At 35.4% G+C, this 14527-nt stretch overlaps 1 protein-coding gene across 2 annotated transcripts in view; it reads left to right on the top strand.

Annotated features, from left to right (window-relative positions):
• NUDT14 (nudix hydrolase 14) overlaps positions 1-14527 on the top strand; it is a 56998-nt gene that overhangs the window by 33481 nt on the left and 8990 nt on the right. For both annotated transcript variants that reach the window (XM_026670127.2, XM_087952274.1), the window contains exons 3-4: positions 4598-4662; positions 12242-12479. In XM_026670127.2, coding sequence (XP_026525912.2) covers positions 4598-4662; positions 12242-12479 — 303 coding nt within the window. The remainder of the gene's footprint in view (positions 1-4597; positions 4663-12241; positions 12480-14527) is intronic.

Raw genomic sequence — 14527 nt, 5'->3', positions numbered from 1 at the left:
TCTAGACACTTCAAGTCTAATGAAATTTAATGTATATAATGGAAAATAATTATTTGCATACTATTCTCATTAAATCAAAGCTAAAGGGGCTATTTAAGCCATCCAATTTGTTTAAAAAAGTAAAAATATTTGAAGAACAATTACTTTTATTCTGTTTAATATTAATGTAACATTATTTCTGTTAAAATATTGTTTAATAATGTTATTAAATAATATTGAATATAAAGTAAGTAAATATCTATTTCTCAACCACATGAAAAAATCATTTTCACAAAGATTTAATTATTACTAAAATTAAGAAATAATTCTTTTGTTAAAAATATATTTATAAATCTTTAATGCTTGAATATTCCCTGTTGTCTCAAGATGGCAAAGAAACAAGACAGTTGTGATGAAAGCACAATTTCATTCAAGTTTAATTTGATCTTGTTCTTTAACTTTGACAGCTTGGTTCTGATTGTTCCATCTGTTATGTACATGTCTTTAAGTGACTAAATCTCAAGGGGAAAAATAACCCATTCTTCAGTGAGTTGGCACATGTTACCTCATTTTCAAGAAATCATTATCCTGTCTCCCTCTGTTTCTTTGTTGAAATATGAACTCTAATTTCATGAGGCTTTTAAAAATTAAGCAAAATTTTCCTTTTCTTCATTAAAGAAAATGAAGAAAAGAATAATTTTACAAAATTCTCAAATGTCTATAAAAGTTGAACAGACATAACCTGATTAAAAGGAAAGAACACCAAGCTTTGAAAGCTTAGTTTTATAAAATCTGCCTTTGAGTTCTTAGAAATTCAAGCCTATCTATATATGCTGAATTAGAGTTGCTGTCTTTTTCTTCTAACCATTTTTACTAATTATTTTTTAAAAATTAACTAATGTTTAATAATTACATGGTAGAAATATATAGAATATTCTTTTCATTTTAAGAATAGGTTTTCTATTCAATTTGACTGATGCAATTGGATGAGAGTTGGATGAAAATTTATTTCAACTCAATTTCTGGAAACATGTTTCCTTCCATAATATTGACAGAACCCCTCCTAGATGAAAATATTCTTAATTTTGCAATAGTTTGAAGAAGAAATTACAGTAACAAATCCTGTAGCTTATGTTGTTTATCTTCAAAAGTAGGGGCAGGGAACAGAAGTAATATTGAATCATTAAAACGTTGAACCAATATCTTTTAAAACATTTAGTTAAATGCACCTGATTCTGTTGAACTCAGATCATCAGCAAAAAAATTGGAGCAGATCTTCATTTCCCCATAATGAAATAGATAAGACTGGATTCATTTCACTTTGATTCTGGATGTCTACATATCTTAGATCTACGTTTATTTCTTCTTATTGCTTGTCTATTGTAAAGGGTAGCAACAGATAAAGCAAATTATTAAAAAATGTTTAAATAAACATTACAGAGTAGATTAGGTGGAATTTTCAGACTAACATAACTCTTCTCGAATAATTAATCCTGCCAAATTTTATATTAATAGGCTTTGGGCAGGCTTATACAGTACAGGTTTGAGAATTCAAAACAGAATGAGCCAATATTGCTTTTTTGGACAGAGGCATGGAGGAGACAAGGAGGTTAAATAACAAAAGCATTTGCAACACAAGATCTGCCCTTTTTTGTATGTGCGCTAACTCGACATAGACATAAGAAAGGGGTGGAATATGTGTTGCAATGATGCAACGTTGCTTTTTCATTTTTTTCAAACGTGCAAGATCCTGAAGATGCATCTTGAGCTTTCTAGTTTAGAGTGCAGGAGAAAATGAATAAAATGATTTTTTTCTGATAATTGCCATTTACATTTTTTAATGAAAATGGATACATCAATAAAAGTGAATAGGCAAAAAGTCTTCAGTTTTGTAAGGATAAGTATGGATGCTGTAGAGTTAAAGCATCATAATGAATGAAAATAGTTTTTTGTTTGTGTTTGTGTGTTCTGTTCAACTGACAGCATATTCATCAAAAATACAGATGTGGGAAATTATGTATGTATGTATGTATGTATGTATGTATGTATGTATGTATGTAAACTACAGTGTAGTAGAATCAAATGGGTAAACTTTTTCCAGGCTAACATCCAATATAATATTTAACACTGTCTCAGCTCTACTGCTAGGAGAGAAATCCACCAAAGATCACTGAATAGTAGAACAGTCCTTCAAACATTCCTCCCTCAAAATTTTAGATTTTAGTAGGTAGACGGTCCCAGTAAATCCATTAAGTATATTTACTAGTTATAGATTTTGCAACTAGTTGTGTTAGAATATGCAGCAAATCAGTGATTAAATGTCATTTTCCATTTTTATGTTTTCTATCCACACTGATTTTCAAATATACCTCTTCAGCCATCTGTACAGATTCCAGAACTTTTGGAATAGGGCAAGTTATCAATCAAAATTAATATTAGATAATTAACAAGCTATCATGGAAACCTAGCATGTACATCAATTAAAAATGTTTTTGTTTTTGTCAAGAATTTGGCAATAAAGCTGCCTGTAAAGTACTACAAAAATTATTTTTCTATAAAATTTCCAGAATCAATAATTTTGTTCCATCTGTGTTCTGGCTTCAGTTGTTGGTCATTGGTCATTAATATAGTATTTTTAGAAAAAGAAGTAGCATTTGTCCCCCTTTTCCACTTCTGTATTATTAAGCTGTTTTTATCTATAAGAGGGATATGCAGCATTGGAGAGATTAGAATGTAAATTCAGATTTCCAACTTATACTATGCTGTTGAAAGCCATCCAGTGATGTGATAATATTCCTGGATGTCTATTTTTAAACAATATTTTAATGGTGAAAATGGGAGTGAGAGGTTTCTGAAAGCCAAGCTACTTTAGTTCACCATTAAAATATCATCAATACTTGAAAATAGCCCCAAATCACAATCCTTAGGCATGATCTTTAACTAGATGTAAGGATGGGGATGAGGAAAACCTGCCTAGTAGAGGCAACTACCCCATTCCTTCTCTTTATCCCTCCCTCCCCCAGTAAAACAGAGTCCAAATCACTATTGCTATCCTTAATTTCTATTTAAAATTATAATCCAATTAGATTTGGTTATTTAACTATTTTGATTATTTAAGATTACAATTTCAATACACTATTTATTTATTTAGCAAATATGTAGCCTCCCGTCTCACATGATATAACTCTAAGGTGGAATACAACCACAGCAACAAAACAATATAACCAATCTTAAAACACTGACCATTAATCAAAATGAAAACATGAAGAAGCCAAAATAACAGAAGAATAACATAAAATATTATAAAATATACTAATGATACTAATATCATAAAATCATCATGGGATTTCCAAGGTTGCTGGAAAAAATACACATTTTAAATGCTTTCTGGAAAGCTAACAGGGATATAGGCAATCTCATTTCAAGGAGAATAATGTTCCAGACTCATAACAGAAGCCACAACAGAAAAGGCACATCTGTGTCCTACGAGATGGTTAGGGAATTCTGGGAGTTGAAGTCCACCCCTCTTAAAGTTGATCAGGTTGAGAAATACTGCCCAAGCAGACAGGGCCTGCAGCACACCCTTACTGCAAGATGTGATGGAATTGGCAGATGTAATCATGATGAGGCAGTCGTTAATATGATCCCATGCCATGTAGAGGTTTAAAGTCAAAACTAGCACCTTGCATTGTATACAGAAGTAGACTGGAAGCCAGTGCAACTCATGAAGCACATCCTAGGGGCACACATAAATGTCTGCACAACTGCATTCTCTATCAATTGTAGCTGCCAGATGCTCTTGAAGGGCAGCCCACATAGAGTATGTTGCAGTAATCTACTTTGAAAGTGACCAAGACATGAGTTACTGAGGAAGTCTCATGGTCCAGGAAAAGGATTTGGTGCACAACACAGAGCTGTGCAAAGGTCCTCCTGGATGATTGGAAAAGATCCAGATAATCCACTTCATCTAGGGCTTGCTAATAAAACAAAACAATATAACCAATCTTAAAACACTGACCTTTAATCAAAAAGAAAACATGAAGAAGCCAAAATAACAGGAGAATAACAGTCACCTAAAATGATCATTTCAAAACAGCATCAGTTAGCCAACCAGGAAGGTATCTATATTCTTGACGAAACCCCAAATTTTGGCAAGTGTGGATGAAATCTTAAGGACATCCAATTTAGTATATTTAAGAGGTACAGCAACAGAGGGAATGAAGTATCTTAATAACCTGAAAAACATCCTGGCTTGATGGCTCCAAAATGCTCTATCCTGCTTGTTGCTTAAACTGAGCAGTGCCTCTTTAAGACCCTGGATGTATAATCATCCAGAAAAGATTTTTCATTGCACAAGGGACAAGGATTCCAATGGAGCTGACTCCTTATACTATCCCAGAGATATTGTTTCCAAAATCAGGTGCTCTTAGACATCTCCCTTAATTGAAAATACTGCAGTTTCTTCACTTTTGCAACTATCATTTAAAAGTGATGCCTGTTAACTCATATGCTTACCTTTTAATATCTAGCCTTTAACTAATGAAATTTCATGAGTTCCAGTATGGTACATTATTTCATTAACTTGTGATCTTGTGGTTTTTTTCTTTCCTATTGTTAGCGTGGCCATTCTTATCTTCAATATTTCTCAGCAATGCTTTGTTGTGGTGAAGCAGTTCCGTCCAGGTAATTCTCTTCCTTACTTTAGCTTTTATTTTCTAGCAAAGCAAAGCTCTTATGGATTTAATGGTAAAAAGCAGGTGGGCCTCTATAGTTGCAGCATAATAATTTGTTTTGTAGCAAGAGGAAACTGCAATCGACCTTCTGGTAAATTACTGTACTCTGAGCTTCCTGATAGGATGTTCCCATCCTGAGATCTTTCAGTTTCACTGTAAGTTTATACCTCTCAATTAAGGTGAAAGATGTTTTCCGCTAAAGGGAAAATCTATCACTTTTATCTCCTGCTGTTTCTCCAAGCCAAGGGAGACAGAGTCATGTCAACTCACTAACCCAGCATCATTTAATGGATAGCCGATTGTTATTACAAGTATCTATCTGAAGGATTGTCCGTGCAAACCTAGTTTAAAGATTTCTAAAACAGGTGAGCCACAGATTAAATTTCACATCAAGAATGAACAGCTGCCCATTTGTGAGACTTCTGATCACAGCCTTCTCCATTATAATGAGATAATTTCTATTACTATTGGAGAAATTATTTATAAATCAATACAGAGGTGGTATTCAGCAGGTTCTGACCAGTTCTGGAAAACCAGTAGCAGAGATGTTTTTTTTTTAAATAAAGTTTTATTTGGGTTTTCACACATACAAAATACAAGTAAAACATCTGTTTTGAAAATAGCATGGTCCCGGGTTGAACTTCTTTATACAGACACAAAACTCAATTTCATGCTCCTTTTTGTATTCTATTCCATATCTTATACTATTTTACATTTTCTATATAGTTTTTCCCCTCTTTTGATTTTCTCGATTTTAATTTGATTATCTCATCTCAATTCAAATCCTTATATTTATACTTTTGTCTGTTCTGTTTCAATTTCATATTAACTTTTCTCATTAAACAAGTTTTCTCCTGTAGTTACTAATTGGAGTATGACACCTTTATATCTTTTAATTACATCCATTCAACTCTTATTTAAACTTCAATATATACCTTAAGATTATGACCTTCAATATAATACATAATACATAACTTCCAATCGAATTCTGCTTGGTACATTCTGAAAATACACACTATATTCTTTTTTTAAAAAAAGATTGTAAATATATGTAATTATAAACCCTCATTCCGTTCCAGTTCAGTTCTATCATTAATAATCATTAAAATCTTAACATCTTTAACACTTCTTTTCAATTAAATATCATACTTCCTTAAAAACACATATAATCTCCATAATTAATTTTTCCCTTATTTCTTTTCACATATGTTTTATAAATAATTAAATATACCTTTTATTACATTTATTTATTGACAAGCATTCCACTGAATTACGATAGCTATTTTATCATACATTTTAATCATACATTGTTTCATATTTTCTAAAATTATTTCTGTTTCTAATATAACCACACTATCTTATGTACCTTTGCAGAATCCCTTTTTCCATTAAATTTTCACCCATTATCTCTAAATAGGCCCTGTTTCTCTGTATTTTGTTTCTGTCCTTTATGACTTCTTTTCCTTTCTTTCTTCCCTCTCATCTTCTCCCTCCCCTTTTTACCCCCTTGTCTCTCTATTTCTAATTCTCTCTTCTGCATTTCCCTCTTCTGTTGCTTTCTGATTTTATACTTATTTTTCACTCTATTTTGGAGGGGGAGTTCTTTTTCCCAATCTTAAACTTTCCATTCTCTTTCTCCCCTTTTCTTTTTTTCCCCCATCTAAGAATACTTGTTCATTAAAGATGGCTTCTTCTTTGTCGCAATCTTCTTGTTCTGCAGGCATTTCTTGTTGTTTCTCATAATTCCAAATCTCCATTTCTAAAAACTGAAATACGAAGCCAAAAGAACCTCTCCCTTTTTGTGCATCTTCTTTGTACTTTTTAAGTTCCATTTTCAGTTCTTCTAAAAGTGGAGCCATTTTAAACAGTTTTAAACAACCACCCGATTGATTTTAGTCATTCAAAACAATAACCAAGAATCCAGAAATCATCAAGTAATCCAGATAGTCCCGAGTTATATCTTCTTATTTCTTTTTCGACTTTCTCTTCCTGGGGTTTTTGTTGTGATATTTCACTTAGAATGTATCTTTTGGAAGTCTTTTTTTTTTTTGTAAATTTTATTTGAGTTTTCACAAAGAGACAAATAAAACATAGCGTAATCCCGGGTTACGTTTCTTCGTACAGACACAAATTCAGGTTCATGCTCATTTTTATATTCTATTCCATATCTTATTACTATTTTACATTTTCTGCATAGCTTCTCATTTATTTTATTTCACTTATTTTATTCACAAACATATCACTAAATTACACTAACTATTTTATCCCTCATTTTAATCATACGTTGTTTCCAATTTTCTAAAGTTATTTCTATTACTAATATGACAATACAATCTTATGTACCTTTACAGAATCCCTTTTTCAGTTAGATTTTCACCCATTATCTCTAAATAGGTCCTGTTTCTCTATATCTTGCTCCAGTCCTTTGTAACTTCTTTTCCTTTCCTTCTTCCCTCTCTTCTTCTCTCTCCCCTTTTTACCCCCTTGCCTCTCTACCTTTATTTCTCTCTTCTGCATTCCCCTTTTCTGTTGCTTTCCAGTATTATACTTATTTTTCGAATTATTTTTCTTTTCTTTGGTTGTTTTTTTAAGTCTTAAATTCTCCATTCTCTTTCCCCCCTTTCCTTTTTCTTCGCCACATAAAATTGCTTGTTCATTAAAGATGGCTTCTTCTTTGTCCCTTGTTTTGCAGTCGTTTCTTGTTGTTTCTCATAGTTCCAAATCTCCATTTCTAAGAATTGAAAAACGAAGCCAAAAGAGCCCTTCCCTTCTTGTGCATCTTCTTTGTACTTTTTAAGTTCCATTTTCAATTCATCCAGAAGTGGTGCCATTGTATAAATTTTTAAACAACCACCCGATTGATTTTAGTCATTCAAATATAATAACCAAGAATCCAAAGATCACTAAATAATCCAAATACACGCAAGCTGTTTCTTTTTTGCTCTTTTTTTCACTTTCTCTTCCTGGGGTTATTATTTAGTTGCAAAGTTTCAGTTAAAATGTATCTTTTAGAAGTCTTGTTGAAGTTTTACTGTAGATTCTTTTTAATTCCAGGCAGTCTCCTCCCTCTTCCAGATCCTGCCCTTATTCTTTTTCTCTCCCTTCCTGCTTATGACAAAGAAAAATTTTAATGTCCAGAAATCTTTATTATCCCTTTGGCATTTTGTTTTATTTTCAGCTTAATTGCCTATTGATGTCAAAGCGGATTTTTCTGGTTTCTTATTTAAGTCTCTTAGTTGTCAGTATAGGGAAGGAGAGAGAAGGGGAAAAAAGCCAAACCTTTCCCTTTTCACTTTCCTTCACTGCTTCCGACTCTTCTTTGGGAGCAATGTTATTTTTTGTAAGTTTAAATTCCAGGGTACCTTAGTTCTTGCTTTTACAATTTAACCCGGTCAGCCAAAACTTTCACTTCTTATCTTCCTCCTGCACATTCTTTTCCGGTCGAGTTCTCCTTTGTGGTGGCCATTTCTGACCACCGCTACAACCGCCTTCAGGAAAGTAATGGCCAGCTGAGGAGGAGAGATGCGGCTCTCCTCGACCCTGCTGGCTGTCTCCCCCCTCTTCACCACCTCTACGGGGTGGCTTAGCCCCGAAACCAGTCAGCTCGGGGTGCTCCAGCGGCGAGCCCCGACAGAAACCGCGCACGATCACGGATTTCTGTCTGTCACCGAAGCCCTTCAAACCGGAAATCCGTACCTTTTGGAAGTCTTGTTGAGATTTTGCTATAAGTTCTTTTTTAATTCCAGGCAGTCTCCTCCCTTCCAGATCCTGCCCTTTTATTCTTCCTCTCTCCTTTCCTGTTTTCAAAAGCTTTTAATTATCCAGAAATCTTTATTATCCCTTTGACTTTTTATTTTCAGCATTAAATGCCTATTGATGTCAAAGTGGATTTTTTTCCAATTTCTGACTTAAGTCTCTTAGCTGTCAGTATAGGAAAAGGAGAAAAAAAACCAATTCTTTTCCCCTTTCTCTCTCCTTCGCAGCTTAAAAATCTTCTTAGGGAACAATGTTATTGTTTTTTAATAGTTTCAATTCCAGGGTACCTTATTTGTTGCTTTTGCTGTTTGACCCGGTCAACCAAAACTTTCTCCTCTTATCTTCCTCCTGCACATTCTTTTCTGGTCGAGTTCTTCTTTGTGGTGGCCATTTCTGACCACCGCTGCAACCACCTTCGGGAAAGGGAGTAATGGCCAGCTGGGGAGGAGAGATGCGGCTCTCCTCAACCCTGCAGGCAGTCTCCCCCCTCTTCACCACCTCTACGGGGTGGCTTAGCCCGGAAGCCAGCCGGCTCGGGGCGCTCCAGCGGCGAGCACGGATCGAAGCCTTGCAGAGACGAGGTTTCGGGCTGTCGCAGAAGAAGCTCAAACCGGAAGCCGCCCCAGTAGCAGAAATGTTGAGTAGTTCGGAGATCTGGCAAATACCACCTCTGACTGGAGATTTTACAGTATCCTTCCCCTGCCACGCCCATCATGCCATGCCCACAGAACCGGTAGTAAAAAAAATTGAATCCCGCCACTGAATCAATAGCTATATATAAAAAACTGAATCAATAGCTATATATAAAAAAGAATAAGGATATCTTGTATTCTTTTTCTGACAATAGAAGCGTGGTCACCTTATCATCCTTCCTAATATCTATAAATACCTATAAGTTTAATAAAAAAAATTAACTTAGGTAGTTGTAGAAGAGGTAAACAAAAATAAACAAAATAATGCAAAATAATGAGATTTTTATTCTTTTCATTGGAAATTAATTTGAAACTACTGTAAATCCTGGTTTTTTTTAATGTAATGTTTTTTAAACAAAACAATGCAAAATGAACTTATTTTTTAAAAAAACCATGACATTTCAGAAAAATAGACCTATATACCTGTACTCGTGAAAATCTATGAAAACACACACCACACACACACACATATATATATTTGTTTTCTTAACATATATATATATATGTTTTTGTCTCCCATCAGTGAAGAGATCCAGCAGAGAATCATCCCCAGAGAAAAATAATCCAGATGCCCTAAGCTCTATGGCCTCCCCAAGATATACAAAGACGGAATACCACTCAGACCCATAGTCAGCTCCATAGGCTCACCTCTACAGAATCTTGCCAAATTTCTCGCCAAACAACTCCAGCCCTACACAGAATCCATCACCTCACATGTACAAAACTCCTTCCACTTCATAGAAACAATAACGAAACAAAACCTACAACCCAGCGACCTACTTGTGAGCTTCGATGTCATATCCCTCTTCACCCAAGTACCCATCAAAGAAGCCTTGACAGCCATCCAAAACCAATACAACCCCCCCAAACACATCCTAGATCTGACCAACCACTGCCTAACCAACACATACTTCATCCACAATGGACAAAGATACAAACAGATAGAAGGAGCACCCATGGGATCACCCCTCTCACCCGTCATCACTAACTTATACATGGAACACTTTGAAACCAATGCTCTAGACAAATCCGAACACAACCCAAACTCTAGCTCAGATATGTAGATGACACTTTCGTAATTTGGCCACACAGGAAAGAAAAACTGGACAACTTCCTCACACATCTTAACAACCTACACCCCAAAATACAATTCACCATGGAAACAGAAACCAACAAGCAACTTCCCTTCCTGGATGTCCTAATTTACAAAAAACCCAATGGCTCCCTAGGACACACCATCTACCGGAAAAAAACACACACCAACCGCTACCTAAATGCACAATCCCATCATCCACCCTGCACAGATCAACTCCATAGCCAAGACCCTCATCTCCAGAACCAAAAGCCTAGCTGACAAAGACCACCTGAGAACAGAATTATACACCCTCACTAACGTATTAATTTCCAACGGATTCCAAAGAAACACAATCACCAACCTAATCCGAAAAGAGATACCCCCAAAAAACCAAGACACAGAACAAGACAACGGTATCGCACTCCTCCCCTACATCAAAGGCACCACAACAAAATCAGCAAAATTCTCCACAAACACAATATCAGGACAGCCTTCGGCACTGACCAAAAAATAGCCAACATCCTAAGAAACCCTAAAGACAAGATCCAGCTAGAAAACCAAGGAGTTTATGAAATACCATGCAACAATTGCCCAGCCACATACATCGGACAAACCAACAGGAGAATAAATGCACGTATCGCAGAACACAAAAATGCAGTCAGAAGAGAAGAAAATACTTCCTCCCCCTTCCAGCACCTTAAAGCCACAGGACATGAAATTAATTTTGAAGGAACCAAATTAATATCCAACACTGAACACTCCAGCAAGAGAATAATCAGGGAAGCCATCGAGATAGAGAAACACCCACATAACATGAATAGACAGGATGACACCTCCTGCCTACCAGACATCTGGAAGCTAGCCCTCACCAACAAACGAGTCCCAGCCACGAAAACCAACACCAGACCCGAAACAACACGGGACACCACCGCCAATCCCCCTCATCAGACCCAGGCCCAAGCCCATCCTATAAACGAAGGACAACCACCATCCAGAAACCAGACCACGGCTGCTTCGCCAGCTGTCATACACCCCAACCCCAAAACCAAACAAGCTTGACACATGTCAAGAACACAGACCCAGACCTCAAACTCGAAGCCAGACTAAAACCCAGAATGCTACATCATGGCCACCCGCTCAGGATATCACATCAGAAAACTCAGGAAATTACACCACAAGAACTCAAGAAGTTGCAACACAGCAAATGACCCAGGATATCACAGCACAAGACCAAGTATAGCACAGCAACAAATCTCACAAGGTCATCACACAACCCATTACCCAAGCCGTTACAACACAGGAGGCTAATGGAAAAGAGATCAAAACACAAACGACTTAGGAGATTACAACGCAGGACCCAGGATACCACAACAAAAGAACTCGCAAGCCCATCACACAACCCATTACCCTATAATGACGTGGGAAAATACCCGAACAAAGCTGAATACCATACATACATACATACATACATACATACATACATACATACATACATACATACAAGAGATTAATTGCTATTAAAGCAGATTTGTTTTAATTCTGCTCTTCATTTTCTGCTGTGGCAATCCAGAAAAGGGATGTGAGAAATGTTTTAGTTAATATGGTATTATTAACATAATAATCATATTTTCCATTTTCTATCTTCTCCCTAATTTGAAAGAAATGAGCCAAAGCCACATAACCTGGATACAACCTAATTATGTAATTAAAAGAATTGCTCTTCCTATATTTGTTTTATATGGATAATAAAGAAAGCCATGAAATTGAGCTCACAGTATCTATATTACTGGCAACATTTTGAGGAAAATGGCTGTTTTCAAAGTAGTACTAAGGCTACCTCTCCCATGATGAGAATTTGGATGCCCTTCCATTTTTTTTAATGCATTGAAAGATGGGTTGGCATCTACTTGAGTCATCCTATTTCTCTTTTCAGAGAAATGCAACCTGATCATCCATGCTCAAAAAAGTGACAAGTGATTGATTTTCCTTTTTCCATTTTCTTTCAGCTGTCTATATGTGTGAAATGGAAGAACAATGTCCTCAGTACTTTGAGAATAAAACTGAAGAGAGCTGGTGCCCTCTGTCTGATGTTTTGCCTGCTTCAAAAGGAATAACATATGAACTCTGTGCTGGTATTGTAGACCAGCCTGAGCTCTCTTTGGAAGAAATTGCTTGCAAGGAAGTTTTAGAAGAATGTGGCTATGAAGTTCCTGTAACCAGCCTAAAAAGAATCACTTCATGCAGGTTGGTAGATCAATGATTGAAAGACTAATCAAGATTTTGTAACATATGTTTCAATCTGCTAGATATTTTGACAGATTTTTTTTTCTATTGGGTTTGTGCGTTTCCTTGGTTTGTGTTTTTTTTCCCAGTCCCCAGTAAAAGTAACAGATTCTTCAGGCCTTAGTAGATCATTGCAACTAGGCTGCAGTCACAAATAGTTAGAATGACTGGCCTTTATCTTTGAGCATCTGGGAATTGGTGGTAGTGACATCTGTTATAAGATCTCGGAAGATGAAGGCAAGAAGAAAGAGAATTGTTCCTCTTTGAACTTCATACCTAAGGCTTTAGGGTAATAAATCCCTTATAAAGCCCTTATCAATTAATTATAATATTACTATATTGCCATATTTGAGAATGATTTGTGATATAAAAACAAAAGACACAGTGACCCCCCAAAAAGTTCAAATAATATCAATTAAACTGTCATAATACTGAAATATATTATTCTGATCCCATTCTGGCAATCCCAAATAAAAAGCTCTCTGCAACACCATCATTTTTACAATCTTTCTAAGAACATCAAGGTGAAACAACAGCACTTACCTCTAAGGACCACCTTTTCAAAAGTAGGACAGGGAGCCCTTAAGTACCCTACCTTTTCATTGAATGAGCATAAGGGACAGGAGGGATCTATTTACAGAAGGTGGTCCTGAAGATATATGGGAACTAAATCATTTAAGATTTAAAGAATAAAATCAGTATGTCGAATTATAAGTGGTAACTAGTACAAAACTTTCAGATATGATGTATTGCTGTAACAATTCTGATCCATTAACCATCGGGCCATATATCGGTACGTTACATTATAATAATTTAAAGTTTAACATAGAGAAGGACATGATTTACCATTGCCAAGAGTTTTATGGAGTGAGTGGCTAGAATAAATCAAACAAATAAGTAAATAAATAAATGTTCTCCTGCTACTAATAGAACTAAGTAAAGACTGAGTGACCACAGTCGAGCAGTAGCTTTGAGTAATGGACCTGCTTCTTATAGGAGGAATGTGCAACCCTTCCAGACTAAAAGACTGTCAGCTGGTTTTTGGACAAAAATTGCAAGAAGACAGAATGCAATAAAGGCATAAATAGAAGCCAATATCTTGTTTTCCGCTTGGTTTTATGTAATATAGAGATAGATAATTCCTTAAAAATACAATACTTATATAATCTAAGGACACATTGTTACTATGCTGTATGCATACATACACAGTTTTAAGGTATTTTTAATATATAGTAATTCATTTTTTCAGTCACATATAGTAACAGTATCAGAATCCGGTATATATGAATCTATGCTAATTTGCATATAATAGTCATCTACTCAAAGGTTTCAGAAGTTTCCCAGTTGTGCTATTTAATTAAAACAAACGAGAGAGAGAGAGAGAGAGAGAGAGAGAGAGAGAGAGAGAGAGAGAGAGAAGAGAGAGAAAGAAAGAAAGAAAGAAAGAAAGAAAGAAAGAAAGAAAGAAAGAAAGAAAGAAAGAAAGAAAGAAAGAAAGAAAGAAAGAAAGAAAAAAGAAAGAAAGAAAGAAAGAAAGAAAGAAAGAAAGAGAAAGAAAGAAAGAAAGAAAGAAAGAAAGAAAGAAAGGAAAGAAAGAAAGAAAGAAAGAAAGAAAGAAAGAAAGAAAATTCAAGGACTGAGCTCAAATGTTCTACATGCTAGATTTTGTTTTATTAGTAATCTACTGACTGTCTCTGGTCAGTAAATATCACCATAAATCTAATCCAATCTGCATTATAAACATGAACAAAAAGGCAAGGGAAACAATGATATTTTTATCACAGTCTGCACAGGAGCTCCAAAAGAAAAATTTACCTGTTGTGTTATATAATTGATAAGCAGTTTACTTCATTTTCTTCTTTGCACAGAGTTGATAATATATTTGCTACATTTAATTTTCATAGAACTCCATCAATGTCCTCTTACATTCCAGGCCTGCCATCAAGGGAGTTTAACATGACTTTATCACCCAAAATGGTAGCTCTATGTGCCTCGCCTCCTTACTTTTT

This window comes from Notechis scutatus, chromosome 1, assembly GCF_049901735.1.
Source record: "Notechis scutatus isolate UNSWTSFEM ecotype Mainland chromosome 1, rNotScu1.2, whole genome shotgun sequence".
Lineage (NCBI taxonomy): Eukaryota > Metazoa > Chordata > Lepidosauria > Squamata > Elapidae > Notechis > Notechis scutatus.
This window is presented reverse-complemented; position numbering and strand designations above follow the sequence as displayed.